General features: G+C 56.3%; 1 protein-coding gene across 4 annotated transcripts in view; it reads left to right on the forward strand.

Annotated features, from left to right (window-relative positions):
* The first annotated feature begins 1,471 nt into the window (after nt 1-1,471).
* The window catches only part of PPP2R5D (protein phosphatase 2 regulatory subunit B'delta), a 31,982-nt gene continuing 19,612 nt past the window's right edge, over nt 1,472-13,841 (forward strand). The window contains exons 1-9 of one of the 4 annotated variants that reach the window (XM_083828604.1): nt 1,472-1,629; nt 2,028-2,108; nt 8,053-8,260; nt 9,397-9,596; nt 9,932-10,042; nt 11,631-11,723; nt 12,221-12,351; nt 12,769-12,828; nt 13,512-13,620. In XM_083828604.1, the coding sequence (XP_083684730.1) occupies nt 1,603-1,629; nt 2,028-2,108; nt 8,053-8,260; nt 9,397-9,596; nt 9,932-10,042; nt 11,631-11,723; nt 12,221-12,351; nt 12,769-12,828; nt 13,512-13,620 (1,020 nt within the window). In that variant the 5' untranslated portion in view covers nt 1,472-1,602. Of the gene's footprint in view, nt 1,630-2,027; nt 2,109-3,766; nt 5,165-5,221; nt 5,332-8,052; nt 8,261-9,396; nt 9,597-9,931; nt 10,043-11,630; nt 11,724-12,220; nt 12,352-12,768; nt 12,829-13,511; nt 13,621-13,841 lie in introns of those variants that run through there. The other 3 variants (XM_083828606.1, XM_083828605.1, XM_083828607.1) reach the window with 3 other exon arrangements.

A 13,841-nucleotide genomic window follows, 5' to 3' on the forward strand; every position in this document is an offset into this window, starting at 1 on the left:
GACAAACTAATGAAGTATGGGCTAGATGAGTAGACGGTGGGGTGGTCTGAAAAGTGGCTCAATGGCCAGGCTCAGAGGGTTGTGCTTAGGTGCACAAGGCCCACCTGGAGCCAGCTGATAGTGGTGTAGCTCCAGGGTTGATCTGAGGCCAATACTGTTTCCCCTCTTCATAAATGAACTGGATGATGGGTCAGAGTGCCACCTCAGCAGGTCAGCAGACGCTAGAAAACTGGGAGGAGAGGCTGATACACCAGGGGGTTGTGCTGCCATCCAGAGGCAACAGGACAGGCTTGTGACATGGGCAGAGAGAAGCCCCCTGAAGCTCACCAAATGGAAGTGCAAAGTCCTGCCCCTGGGGAGGAACAAGCACGTTCTCCATCAGCACGTGCTGAAGGCTGACCAAGCAGGGACACCTTCTAGTAGACCAGGTAGCCCTAAGTCCCATCCAACCTGACCTTGAACACTTCCAGGAATGGGGAACTCAACTTTTCTGGGCAACCTGTTCCAGTGCCTCACCACCCTCATAGTGAAGAATTTATTCCTAATATCTAAGTTTACCCTCTTTTAGTTTAAAGTTGTTCCCCATTGTCCTGTCACTACATTCCCCAGTAGACTTCCTCTCTAGCTTTTTTGTAGGACCCCTTTAGATACTAGAAGACCACTGTAAGGTCTCTCCAGAACCTTCTCTTCTTCAAGTTGGGCAACCTCAACTCCCTCAGCCTTTCTTCATAGGAGAGGTGCTCCAGCTCTCTGGTCATCCCCACGGCCCTCCTCTGGACATGCTCCAACAGGTCCTTGTCCTTCACAGAATCATTCAGGTTGGAAGAGACCTCCAAGATCACCGAGTCCAACCTCTGACCTACGCTAACAAGTCCTCCACTAAACTGTATCACTAAGCTCTAAATCCTTGTGTTGAGGGCCCCAGAGCTGAACGCAGTGCTCCAAGTGGGGTCTCACAAGCCTTGCCCCTGCCCTTGTTGTGCCCAAAGAAGATTGCACAGAGGAGAGGACAGCTAAAGCCCAGTCCACCCTCAGGCAACATTGGCTCAATCTGGTACGTTGATACACCAAAGGAAAACGGTTTTGACCAAAGAGCTGACGTCTAACTGAGCCCCTGTGATGCCCTGGGACAGCGTGCTGCTCTGAGGTGAAAAGCTGAGGAGGAAGCTGTGGCAGCCGGCCACCTCCTGAGGAGAGGAGGATGAAGCAGCAGCTCCCGTGCTTAAGCCAGAGATTTGGGTCTTCTGCGCCTTGAGGGGAGCGACGGGGCCGACCACAGGCAGCACACTGGGACCTGGGGGCGAGTACCGACAGCGGTGCCTCACGGCCCCGGGGCTCCCCTCAGGGGGCACCGCCTCAGCGCCCCGCTCCCCCCCTCCCAATCCCCTCAGCACCACCCCCCGTAGCCCCTCCCCCCCCTCCCCTCCGTCCCCTCGTCCACCAATCACAAAATCCCCGCGCGCTGCGGCGGCGCGGCGGCGGCGCAAGCAGTTGCTAGGCAGGCTCCCGCCGCTGGCCCAATGGGAACGGGGAGCCGCGGCCGGGCCCGGGCGCAGGCGGCGGCGGCGGCGGGAGCGGAGCGGCAGGGGCCCGGCGCTCACCATGCCCTACAAGCTCAAGAAGGAGAAGGTGCGGCCGGGACGGGCGGCGGGGGCTCCCCGCACCCCCTCCACTCCGCCCCAACCCCGCCCCCGCCGCCGGGGACCCTCCCGTTGCCCTCGGCCCCTTCCTTTCCCCCCCCCCGGTTCCCCGCCGCGGCCCTCTTTCCCCTCTCAGCGCGGCCGTTGGGCGGGGGCGCGCGCACGCGGGGCTGCGGCCGGCAGGGGGCGGGGGCGCGCGCGGCGGGCGGGGCGGCTGGTGCAGGAGGGCGGCGGGGGCGCGCGGGGCGGGGGCGAGCGTGGGGGGGGGATGTTGCTGCCCCCCCCCGCCTTTATCCAGCCCCCCCCAGCAGCTGGGGGGGTCCTGGGAGGGGGGCACAAGGTGAAATCTGACCCCCCCCCTCCATTTATTTCTTGTCGCCCCTCCAGGAGTCTCCGAAGTCAGCCAAAAGCGCCCCGAAGGCCGGCGGCGGCAGCGGGAAGGATGGCGGGGCAGAGAATTCGGAGGAGGTAAGGCTTCCGCCAGGCTTCCAGCGCTGCGCCCCTGCGCATCCTCGAGGGAGAGCGGCGTCTCTCGGTTGGGGGTGCCTCCAGCTGCCCTGCCAGCTAGCCCACCTCCCCGCCGCCTTACAAAACCAGATCAGGAGCCGCCAAAGCCTAAAGTTTAGGTGAAGTTAATTCCCTGTGAAATTCGGCCCAAAGGGAGTGACGGCAGCTGAGGAGGGGACGGGGCGAGTCTCGTGCCCCGCAGCCCTGCGAGAAGAGAGTTGGCACAAAGCTGATGGCGAGCGCCGCCGGCGGAGCGTGGTCAAGTTGGCTGCGGAGGGAGAGGAGCCACAGCTCCCAAGGAGGAGGAAGGCTGACAGACTGGAGCAGCTTCCTTGCTCCTGTCAGAGCGAAGCGCAATAAGCCCTGTTGTCACCTTGTGTCAGAGTGGGAGAGTAGTGAGGAGCTGTAGAAAAAGAACTTGTTCTTCTGAGGCATTTTCTGGGGGAGTGAGACTACGGAATAATTGCTAGGACACCTCAAAGAATAGGGGTGAAGTGCTAGAGATGAAATAATTCTCTTTCGGTATTACAGCCTCATTGCTGAACGCAGCATTACTCACAAAAAGGCGCAGTCTATTCCCAGCTATGCAGAGCCTCTTTCGCTCTCAGTTTGGATGTTGCCAGGCTAGCTGTGTTAGGATGGCCTCAGCAGGACGTGATAAGATGATAAGCGGGGCTAGAACTAGCAAAAACTTGGGTAAACTGCAGCTTTTCTGGTAGACCTGAGTCTGAGCAGCACTCAAACAGCGTGACTGCAGATTTTGAGACTTGGCTGGGAAGAGCATTGTACACATGTTCAGGGAAGGATGCGTGTGTGTATGTGGGTATTTTATTTATTTTAATACTGCAGTTCGGCGAACAAGTTGTGCCACTTCTCTGTCCGTAGAAGCCTGTGTGCTCAGGTCTTGTCTGGAGCACGTTGCACTTAGGATCTGGAGGATCTCAGGTAGGAGATGTAAGGCTAAGGAAGACTAGGAGGGAATCTGTAGTTCAGTGGGAACATCATGGTCAAAATACGGTTATTTTAGAGTCTCTTCCAAAGCACAGAGCTGTGTTGCAGACCTGTTACAGCCGCTCCACTTCAAGGTTCAAGCCCTGCTCGTGGCCAGCCTGCCGTGTAGCCAGCAGGGAATCAGCTGAGTTTGTTTGCCTTGGAGCAGGCGGCAGTTTTGTAGATCCTTTTTCTATATCCCATCCTCATCTTGGCCTTTGTGTTTTGTGCGTAGAGGTGCAAACAGCTGGCTGCTGACTTCTGAGGCAGTGATGGAGCTCCAGCTTCGGCGTTGCTTTCCTGGTAATGAGCGCTGCAGTCAGAAAGGGAGAATAGCTCAGGCTACGAGCTCCCTTCCGTGACCTGAAATGGCACGTAATGTCTGGTTGTTCCTAGGCGCAGGAGAAACTTAGAGGTGTTGTGTCTAACCTTCCCTCCCACAAAACATACCCAGCCACTTCCTCATACCCCAAACAAAATCCAGCCCTTCTTTAAGATGGAAAGCTGGGTCTCCTTTGATCATAGGAACAGAGAGCAGAAAGGAGACACCTCTGCAATGTGCCACTGCCACAGGTCTCGTCTCCATTTCCCTGTTGAGTTTGCAGTGAAGTCGTTCTCTCTCGGTGCTTTCCTGCCTCCAGACTGCCTTGCTGCAGAATGGAAGAGAGCTCTTTGCTTGACCAGAAGAAATGTATACCAGTTTGAATGCGATTTTCCTGCTCTTCAGGAGGCACAGAAAGGTATTTTTGACTTTCACGTTGGGGGACTGTAAGGAATTTGATCCGTGTGCTGGGATGGAGGCTCCTTCCTCCTGCTGGAAGCAGAAGGGGGTTTTTCCTCGTGAAACGCCCGGAGCGGTATCGCGTGGTGGGGTCGATGCCTCTGCTGCCGCTGTGGGACTCTTGTACCCTCTGAATTCTTCCGTGGAGTTATGGTTGTCTGGTTGCTTTTCTGAAGGTGAAAGCTGCGTGCACCAAAGGGAATTGTCATCTTTCCTCGGGTCTCAAGAGATGTCTGATGGGCTTGGAGCAGAACAGTATTTGGGCGGTCCTCTTCCAGTGTCTGCTTTCCTCCCTCACGCTGCGCTCCAAGGAGCGGGGAAGGGCTCTCAGCCCTAATTTATCCGGAAAGCTGTGACTTGTTTTGCAGGCAAGTTGTCCAGCTGGTGGAATGAGTAAAGCTCTGCGAGGAGCAGCTCTGGTTTCGCAGATCCGAGCAAGTGCAGCAGTCTAGGACCTCCTGGTGGGGGTCTTTGCGGAGGGGGACGAAGCGGGCAGGAAACCTGTAAGCAAACTGTTTTGTTCCCTGCAGCGAAGGAGTCTTCAGTGGAGCTGATCTGGAAGGGCAGATGTGCTCAAAAGCAGGCACAGAAGCGTCTGAGTTCCCTACGAGGGCAGCGCGGTGCTCTTTTAGGTGCCCTCCTCGGTGAAGCTCTCCAGGGTGAGGAGCCAGCGTAGCTTGGCCAGCCCCTGCCTTTGGAGGGGCCGTTTGCTCTGGCAGAGACGGGGGCTATGGAGGAAAACGCGGGAGCGGGAAATAAAAGGTTTGGGTGGTTCGTTCCCTCTGGAACGTGACGAAGGTATGAATGGAGAGGATTTCTCTGTGGCTATTTAGGGAGGAAAAAAAGAAATAATGTCAGAGACCAAGGCGGCATTGGGTGAGAGGATGAGAAAGAGTTACTCCTCCTGGCCAGAAAGACTGGGAGAGGCAGCTGGGTGGGGAGGAGAGTTAATGACCTGGAAGTGGGAGCAGGGATTAGCAGCAGCAGCAAAGAGGGAAGAGGAGTTGTTGTGCAGCCTCAAGGGCAGCTCGGAGCCTCGCGGGTGAGATCCGCAGCTCTGGGAGAGGGTGCTCGTCTTCACCGCGCTGCCGCGTTACGTGTTCTGCAGCTGTCTCCACGGGGCTCGCCGCTGCAGTGCCTGGAGTTCATTATTCAGAGACGGGCGTTACAGCGTGCTGATGTTGCTTCGGAGGCAGAGAGCTCGATTTTAATGGGGAAGCCGGGTAACGACAGACAAAGGGAGCAGGTACTGACTTGAGGGATGGGAAGGGAAGAGTCATCTGAGGAGGAGGAGCCGAGAGCAGATCTGGGCTGAGGAGCTTAGCGAGCGGGGGATGCTCCGGGGACCAGTGAGGCAGAAGGGCTTTCGGAGCGGCAGCGATGCGCCCAGCTGCAGTGGGAGTGCCTGCAGAGGTGAGGTCATGGATGGGCAGGAGAGCAGAGCGGGGCTGCCACTGGGCTCGGCGTGGCTGGGGAAGGAGCGGCTCCGGGAGCCCGGTGCGAGGAGAAACGGCACCGAGCAGGAGGCCCAGGGCCTGGGGCTCGTCGACTTGCACCGACAAGTTCCCGGCGAGGAGGAGGAGGAGGAGGAGAGGCGGTGGGAACCAGCAGGGAGGAAATGCCAAGGAGCCGGGGAGCCTGCGCCTGGGGGAGCTCAAACCCGGTTGCGACTGGGGCCGGCCCATCCTGTTGGCTCCTCCGCAGAGGGAAAGGTGGGGCTGCTGCACCACGCTCGGGCGGGCGGCTTTGTGCCGGTCGCTTCGGCAGGCGAGCAGCAGGGCTTGCCGTGGTGGTGCCCGGAGCGAGGCCGAGCCCGAGCAGGTGGAGGTGCGCCTGGGGCAGGGAGCTGGTGTCCACCTCAGGGGAACGGTTGGCGAGGCTGTTCAGGGGAAAAGCTTTCAGTCCTTGCAGTCTGCGGTGATCTCAAGGATGGAGGCTATGCTAGGGAACTTGAAACGAGCCTCTTCCCTCCTGATTCATGTGACCAAGCGGGGAGGTACTGAAGGCAGAAGGACGGCGGGCCTGCCACAGGAAGCCCAGGGAGAATCGATCCTTCCTAACCCCCCTGAGCACTGCAGCGTAGGCGCAGAGCGTATCCAACCTTCCCCATCATCAGATTCTCTCTGGGAAACTTGGTTAGGTGATTTCCGTGTCGGTGTGTCTGCTTCCTGAACGCCCAGCAGTTAAATCTGAAGCCGTGTTTCGCTTCTGGTGACGGCTGTCGAGGACCGTAGAAGCTAGTGGCGAGGACTCCTGCAGACCCCCCCCCGTGAAGGGAGCGCGGCTGTAACCTGTGAGCATGCGGTGCGTGTACCGTGCTGGGAACATTTGCCTGGGGCATTTCTGAGTGGGTGGGGAACGCGCAGGCATGTCCTGTCAGCCCCACATGGCTTCTAGGAGAGCCCATGTGCCCCGCTTCCCTCGGCGTTACCTGTCGGGCTGCTGACACACCTTTTGTTTCCCTCTGTATCGTCTTGCCCCCCGTGGTGGCTCGGCGTTCAGATTCTGCCCTGCTTCCCCGCGGAAGGAGAAGAGCGGTCCGGAGCGGAGGAATCGCCTCCCCTAAGCTGCCAGGACAGCGTCTGCGCGGCTCAGGCTGCCCTGCTACCCACACGGTCAGGGTGAGGGATGTGCTTCGCTCCCGGGAGGGTTCCAGCAAGGTTTCAGCCCGGCTTAGCTGCTGGTTTGGCTGCTGAGGGGAGACCGCTGGTCAGGATTAGCTGCCCCCAATTTGTAGTCCGGGCCTGCTTTCTCTGGCAGATGGAGCTGTGTTCATCACAAGGCTCGTCTTGCTCCCTCCTCTCTTCACCGGACAGCGCTGCTCCATGCAAGGAATCGGATCAAGTCTCAACTGCAGGGAGTTCAAATCCTGTTGTCTCCCCCCACCTTGGTTTGGGTTCGAGTTTGAAGCAGAACCGTTTGAGATTTCTTTTGAGCACAGCCAGACCAAAGCATTTCTTATTTCTGGTTCGAAGCAGTGGCTTGACAAAATACTTGGTGTTCCCTGTTTGCCCCTGCTCTTCCTGTGGACTCTTGGCACTTACGCAGAGCAGTGTCCCCTCGCAGCAACGTTCCCTGTTCCTCCCTTGCTGTCTACCCGCGTGCCGTGGGTGTGTTCACTTGTTCTTGCGCAGCGGTGCCATGCTGCGCCTCTTTGGAAAGCGTCAGGGCTCAGTTTGGGTAAGGGCTGTTCCTCTCTTGGGTAAGCTGCAGCTAGACTGCTCCTCGCAGGAAAATACTGGCTGTACCTTGTTTGGAGGAGAGCCTGGACAAGCTGCTGCGCTGCTGGTGCTTCTCCCCCAAAATCCTACCAGTTGGCGTCCCGGGGAGGTGTGTGTTTGTGCTGCTGTGCTGGGAGCTTGTGGGGGAAGAAGGGACTGACGTGCAAGGGTTTCGCCCACCTCTCCTCCCCATCCGTTGCACTATCCCTGCGGGGTCCTGACCCGCTTCACCCTGCAGCTCCTTGGCTTCGTGCGCCAGCTGGGAGGAGTTGGCTGAGCCGGGGGACGGGAGCCGTGCTGGGCCCATGCGGCAAGGCCGGAGCAGGCTGGGTGCTGTGTCGGGATGTCGCCCTTTTCCACGCGTTTCCCACGAGGTAGGTCAGTGTGGTGTTACAGGATCAGGTAGTAAGCCACTAGGGCCCAGGTGGGACTGGAACCAGCAGAGCTTCAGCCAGAACAGAGCTGAGCTGAGAAAACGCTGGCTTGAGTTTGTGGTGACCCACTGAAAACGAGAAAATGCCTCTGCAAGTGCTGTTCGACAAGCATGAAGCGGAGAGAACATCTGCTGGGGGAGAGTGCAGGCAAAGAGTTCATGTCAGTAACCCCTAGCAGCTCGTGGCAAGACGTGGCTTTGCTTTCCATATCTCTAGCACCACGTGTACCAGGAGGCTCTGATGCCTTCGTGCTACCTCGCAGAGGTGAGTAAAACTGATGCCCGCTTCGCAGGTGTGCTGCAAATGCAACCGAGCGGTCTGGAGCCTTGCAGAAGCAGGAGAGATGTGCTGAAATTCAAGTGCAACAGTGCAAAATGTTCCCGATTTCTTCAGGCCAAGAAAATGCTGATTACATCTGATTGCTTCTGAGGCTCGTAGGTAAAAGCTCATGAGTTGTTCTCCTCTTTTTTTCTCATCAGGCCCAGCAGCCGCAGCAGCAGCCGCAGCAGCAGCAGCAGCAGACAACTTCAAATAAGCGTCCCAGTAACAGTGCTCCCCCACCGACCCAGCTGAACAAGATCAAGTACTCGGGGGGACCCCAGATTGTGAAGAAGGAGCGTCGGCACAGCTCTTCTCGCTTCAATCTGAGCAAAAACCGGGAACTGCAAAAGCTCCCGGCCCTCAAAGGTACAGAAGCTGTGGGGCAAGGGTGACCTGCCTGATGAGCTGCGCTTCCTCCAGGCAGAACGCTGTGGTGTAAGGGCTCTTTCCAAAGGGCCCCTGGCAGTGTCCTGCTAGCCTCCTGCCAGCTGTGCTGCAGGGATGGCTCTGGGAAAGATGCTTGACGTGGCAGCAGGCTGGGAATTGATGGAGAGCCTAAAAGAAAAGGAGGATGCTCAGTGTGAGCGTAGTTACCTTCCCGTTTGAGCTGATTGAAGCCCTGGTGCTCAAGGTTACTTGAGGTTGCTTCAGATTCTTCTGCAGATTGTGCAGGAAGGTGGCAAAGTGCAGAGACCTTGGTGCAGGCTGCTCGTGGTCCCTACAGCCGTGTGCTCCTGGGAGAGGACCAGTTCTCCTCCTCCTCCTCCTTATGTTTCCATTGCAAACTCTGATAGCGCTATTGAACTTGTCTGCATTAGGGCAATTACACAGTATTAGCAGTTAGTCTCCATAATGGGGCAATTAAAGATGTCTTAAGTGCAAGGAGAAAGCGTTTTCAGCAGTCACTCAGCCGGGCCCGTTGCTGACGTTGTTCACAGAGACGGGTCGAGCCTTTTCAGCAAGGGCAGTGCCTTGCAGCTCAGCAGTCCTTCTGCAAGTGAGATGTACGTTTGCCTGGCTGGCCCTGGCGGCGCAGTTTCCAGTGGCAAAATACCAAAAGGAGAAGGCCATTAGTACGGGGCCTCTGCCATCTTGGCCCCCCTCCTTCGGGCTGCTCCCTGGGAAGACGACGAGCCTCCCGTGTGCTCTGCCCAGCTCCCTGTGTGACCGCGGGGTGCAGCGCGTGGGTGTTGTCTATGATGGGAGCCAGTTCGGTGAGTTTGTTCTCCAGTGTAGTTTGCACTGGGAAGGGATCGATGCTTATCAGATCAGAACCCCCTACCAGGTTTGAAATCACTTGATGGATCGGTGCTCCAGGGGCCTCCTTCCACCTCCCCCTGTCTCATCTCCGTAGCAGGGATAACCCCGCGCCTCCCTCTTGCCCCACCAGCTCAAGGGGGGCTGTGACTAGGGAAGGAACGCAGGGCAGGACTGAACCGTGCCGACACCAGGTAGATGCTCTGCCCGCCTCCAAGGACAGGCATCCTTGCTTTCTCTTCCAGATGCTCCTCCGCACGAACGCGAAGAGCTTTTCATCCAGAAGCTGCGGCAGTGCTGTGTGCTTTTCGACTTCATCTCTGACCCCCTCAGTGACTTGAAGTTCAAGGAGGTGAAGCGAGCGGGACTCAACGAGATGGTAGAATACATCACGCACAACCGTGACGTCGTCACCGAGGCCATCTACCCTGAAGCTGTTATCATGGTGGGGCATGAGGCCAGCATGTGCTCGTGCCCCAGAGGAATGGGGACTGCTCAGAAGCATGCGCTTTTGGGAGCGGGGAGGGAGAAACATGGGTTTGTCAGAGAGCAGCGTGACCCCAGTCTTACCCCTCCCTTGCAGAGAGAGCTGGAAGCTTTTGTCCCTGGCACAGACCACACTTGTGGAGTTCACGTGCAGTCTGTAACCCTGCAGCCTTTAGAAGGGGAGCTGTTTGTGGGCTCAGCTATGGCAAATCCCTCTGCACTTAGGGCTTCGCTGCTGGGAGGACCACCGTGAAGCGCAGGGCTGTCATTCATACGCCTTTTTGCTCCCCTCAGTTTTCAGTGAACCTCTTCCGGACACTCCCGCCATCATCCAATCCCACAGGCGCGGAGTTTGACCCCGAGGAAGATGAGCCTACGTTAGAGGCTGCCTGGCCGCACCTTCAGGTGAGGAGGAGCAGGATATAGGACTGGTCAACTTATCTCTGGGAACTCGAGAGTCCGTGCCACCTTGCTGCCTGCCCCAGCAAGCGAGGGTTGCTGTGTGCTGGGAGAGGGAAGGGCAAGGCCTGCCACGCGCGGGGCAGAGGCAGTGCAGGGCCATCCTGGAAACAGGCTGCTGGATCTGTGCAACGTCCACCCGCAGATGGTCGTCGTCCCGTGTGGCACTGAGGTGGGCTGGAAGTGAACGCTTCGCTGGGAGTAGAGGGAGTTGTGCTGTATTGCCTACGTAAGAAGCAAATCCCCGCAGCGTTAATTTCCCTCACAAAGGCTCAAGAGCCCTCGTCCTCTGGGCTTCAGCAGAATTAGGGGTAGCACCCTTGTCTGCTTTGGTGCTCTTCTCCTTGCCGTGCTCCCTAGGAGGCGTGTGGAGGAAGAAGAGTGCCTGTTGCCAAAGCAAAACCTGTGCTGGCACCTGCTAACACATCACCTGTGTGCTGGATGTCATCCAGTTGCATTAACTGGGAGCAGACGTGACCAGAAAAGGACAGGGAACTGGAGGGGACGAAGAGGGAAGGGGGGGCCAAGGGTCTTTTCAGTAAGCTGTGTGTCCTGGGAAACAGTCTTTAAGACAACATACTTGAAAAGGGATACGAAGGCAAGAGAAACCACGGTTTAACAGAGCTGAGAAGTGCAAGTCAGGAAGTGAGCTTATGAGGATCTCCCCGGGTGCCTGCATGGAGACACGCTGTCAAGGTGACAAAGGCAGAACAAGAGCCAGTCACTGCAGGATGAAGCGAAAAAATAGGCAGGAAATAAGGCGCAGTTCTGCAGCAGTGGTTAATCGCTTCTCACTGCTGCGGTTGATGTAGGGTTGGGAGTGTTGATGGGAACGGCTTTCCTTGGCACCGGTGCGTTATGATACAGTGCTCTAGTCTGGCGTAGAGGTTCCTCAGAAGCATTTTAGGCAGGGGCAGCCCTCAGATAGTCTTGCCCATCTAGGACAGAACTAGAAGTTATTGTTTCAGTGCTGGCGGCCTTCTCAAAGCAAGCTGGCCTTTTTCCCCCAAGGGGGACACAACGCGAATCTCACATCGTTTAGCAGGGTCAAGCCAACCTGGAGCCTGTCCCCATGAGTCAGAGGGCACGATGTGTTTTCCTGGGGTCATTTCATGTCTTTGCTTTTCTGTGCTTCCGTGGTGTCTCTCAAAAGCTTCCAAGGAAATCTAAGCCGTTGCCATCTCTTCTGGAGGTTTCTGGTCTCTGTACAGGCAGTGGCTGGAGGTAGGAAAAGGGTTTCCCGAGCGCAGTGTCTTCATCTGAGTAGGTGGCTGTTGTCTTTGGTGGGAGCTGTGGTGAGGAGATCTCATGCAGATTGGGACAGTTAACGTGCCACTGCCCATTGTAGTGAGGGCAGCTGAACTGGTGCCAATGGGTGGGGAAACACATATTCCTCTGTCTTCTGTGCCCCCGTTCGGGCCTCTCAGCTTTCCCCCAAATCCTTAAGGAGAATGAAAAGATTTAAAACATGAAGTAAACGCTGGTGAGGGGATGAGGGGGGATTTCTAAGTGCTCTCTCTTTCTCCTCCCCCAGCTGGTGTACGAGTTCTTCCTGCGGTTCCTGGAGTCACCTGACTTTCAACCAAATGTAGCGAAGAAATACATCGACCAGAAATTTGTACTGTCTGTAAGTAATCGTAGCCCCTGCCACTGTGCAGCACCTTTAGGAAGGACATGCAGCAGGCTTTGGCCAAGGGGTTACGCAAATAGTCCGTCTTTGTCAGGAGGTGCCAGATGATGTGGGTTTTCTTTCTTCCCATGTCTTATCTTGAAAGAGCAGCCCGAATTCTCTGAGCAGGGCAAGAAGGTGCGTGAGCTGTGGTCCCTGGAAGTCATCGTCATTGTACAGGAGGAGCGGGGCAGTGGGGGCCTTGCAGGGGAAGCCCAGGAACAACACGCAGCTTCGGAGAGTGTGGAGGCCATTGCCATGCTTTAAGAGATGGAAGAGGTGCTGCTGGTAACAGCTGGTGGATAGGAGGCTGCGTGTTTCAGGGCAGCAGCTGCTGTGATAAGGGTGCTGAAGGAAGAGCCACTTGGCGCTGAGCAGCAGCACTGCCCAGTGTTGTTTGTAGCGTTGTCCCAACAGGCGGTATGCAGACACTGACCGAATTTGTGTCCCCACAGCTGCTGGATCTCTTTGACAGCGAAGACCCCAGAGAACGAGACTTCCTAAAGACTATTCTGCACAGGATCTATGGGAAGTTCCTGGGGCTGCGAGCGTACGTGAGGCGGCAGATCAACAATATATTTTACAGGTGAGATGTTTCGTAGTGCCACTGGCTTGCTGAATGGGTGGTACAAGCCAGTGAGATAAATTCTGGACACTAGAATGGGACTCCCATCTGTGATCCAGACTTTGATTAGCCAGGTGGCTCAGTTATGTCATGCTGCTGAGGTGTGGATAGCATTCAGCTCTGCCGTGACGATTTGGTAGCCCTGCCTTCAGCATACGTAGCAAATGCTGGGAGTGGTGAGCATTGGCTTCTCTGAGGTCATGCTGATCTGGGAGCTGTGAATGGAATATTTGCCTCAAACTCTTCCGCCTTGCCCTGCTGTCTTGGAGTTCTGCTGTTTGCTAGGAAAATCCTCATCTCCGTTGTTTGTCCTTCCTTTTGCTAATCAGACTGGGTCCAGCACTCGGCAATGACCTGTCGTTCTTCTCTTCTCTTTAGGTTCATCTATGAAACAGAGCATCACAATGGGATTGCAGAGCTGCTGGAGATCCTGGGAAGGTAAGGGCATTTTTGGAAGTCCCAGAGGGCCCACTTTGGGTGAGATATCCTAGCCCACTGTGCTGCGTGAGCTGGTAGTGCCTTCTTCCAGTTGTTCTTGCAGGAGCCACTCTCTTTCAGAGGGTCTCAGTCTGGTGAAGCACACAATGAAATCACTCTCCAGCCTTCTGATAAACGTGGCGATAGCCTTCTCCTCCCCACATTTGTCTGCGTTTCTCTTGTGTTTGAGACCAGTCCCACTTTACTCTTACCGCCTGCTGAAGCCAAATAGCTTCTTGCAGCCTTGAGCAGCCTTCTCCGTAGCTTCAACAGCCCTTCAGCAGCAGCAGCCCTCTCTTTTGTTGCTGTTGGACTGTTGTGTGAAGTCAGGCCTTGAGGACTGGGCTGCCTCTGTGCTGGACTTCCACAGATGTTCTGTTAAACTGTGTGTGAAGACTCCTGGGCCCGGGCAGAGCAGAGCCCAGGCTCCTTCAGAGGCCTTTCCCCACCACGCCATCTGAGGAGACATGCTCTTACTGAGCGGGGTTTGCAGGGTTGGGCCCCAGCAACTGCACTTCTGCTGGTTGGTGCTTTCCCAAGTTACTAATGAGAGAGAGCTACGCCATCTCACGGATTCTTTTGAAGTGGGAGATAATGTATATCCACTGGGCGAAGACATTAAATAGACTTCTGTTTCTTCTCAGCATAATCAATGGGTTTGCTTTGCCGCTGAAGGAAGAGCACAAGATGTTCCTCATCAGGGTCTTGTTACCACTGCACAAGGTGAAGTCTCTCAGCGTCTACCACCCACAGGTGAGAAGTGCTTCAAGTTCCCAGGGCAGATTCTTGCAAAAGTGTTCATTCGGGCTTTCTTGTAGATATTCAGCAGGCTGCGTTACTATATCACACAGACTTCTTGGTGTAAGATGTATGGGGCTCTGCGCTAACCTTTAATTGTGGTGATTTGTCCCAGCCTTGTAGTGTCTGGGGCTGTGTGTGTGTGTGTGTGTGCTTTTTGCCACTGGCTGACGGGA

Source organism: Anser anser (assembly GCF_964211835.1).
Source record: "Anser anser genome assembly, chromosome: 3".
NCBI lineage: Eukaryota > Metazoa > Chordata > Aves > Anseriformes > Anatidae > Anser > Anser anser.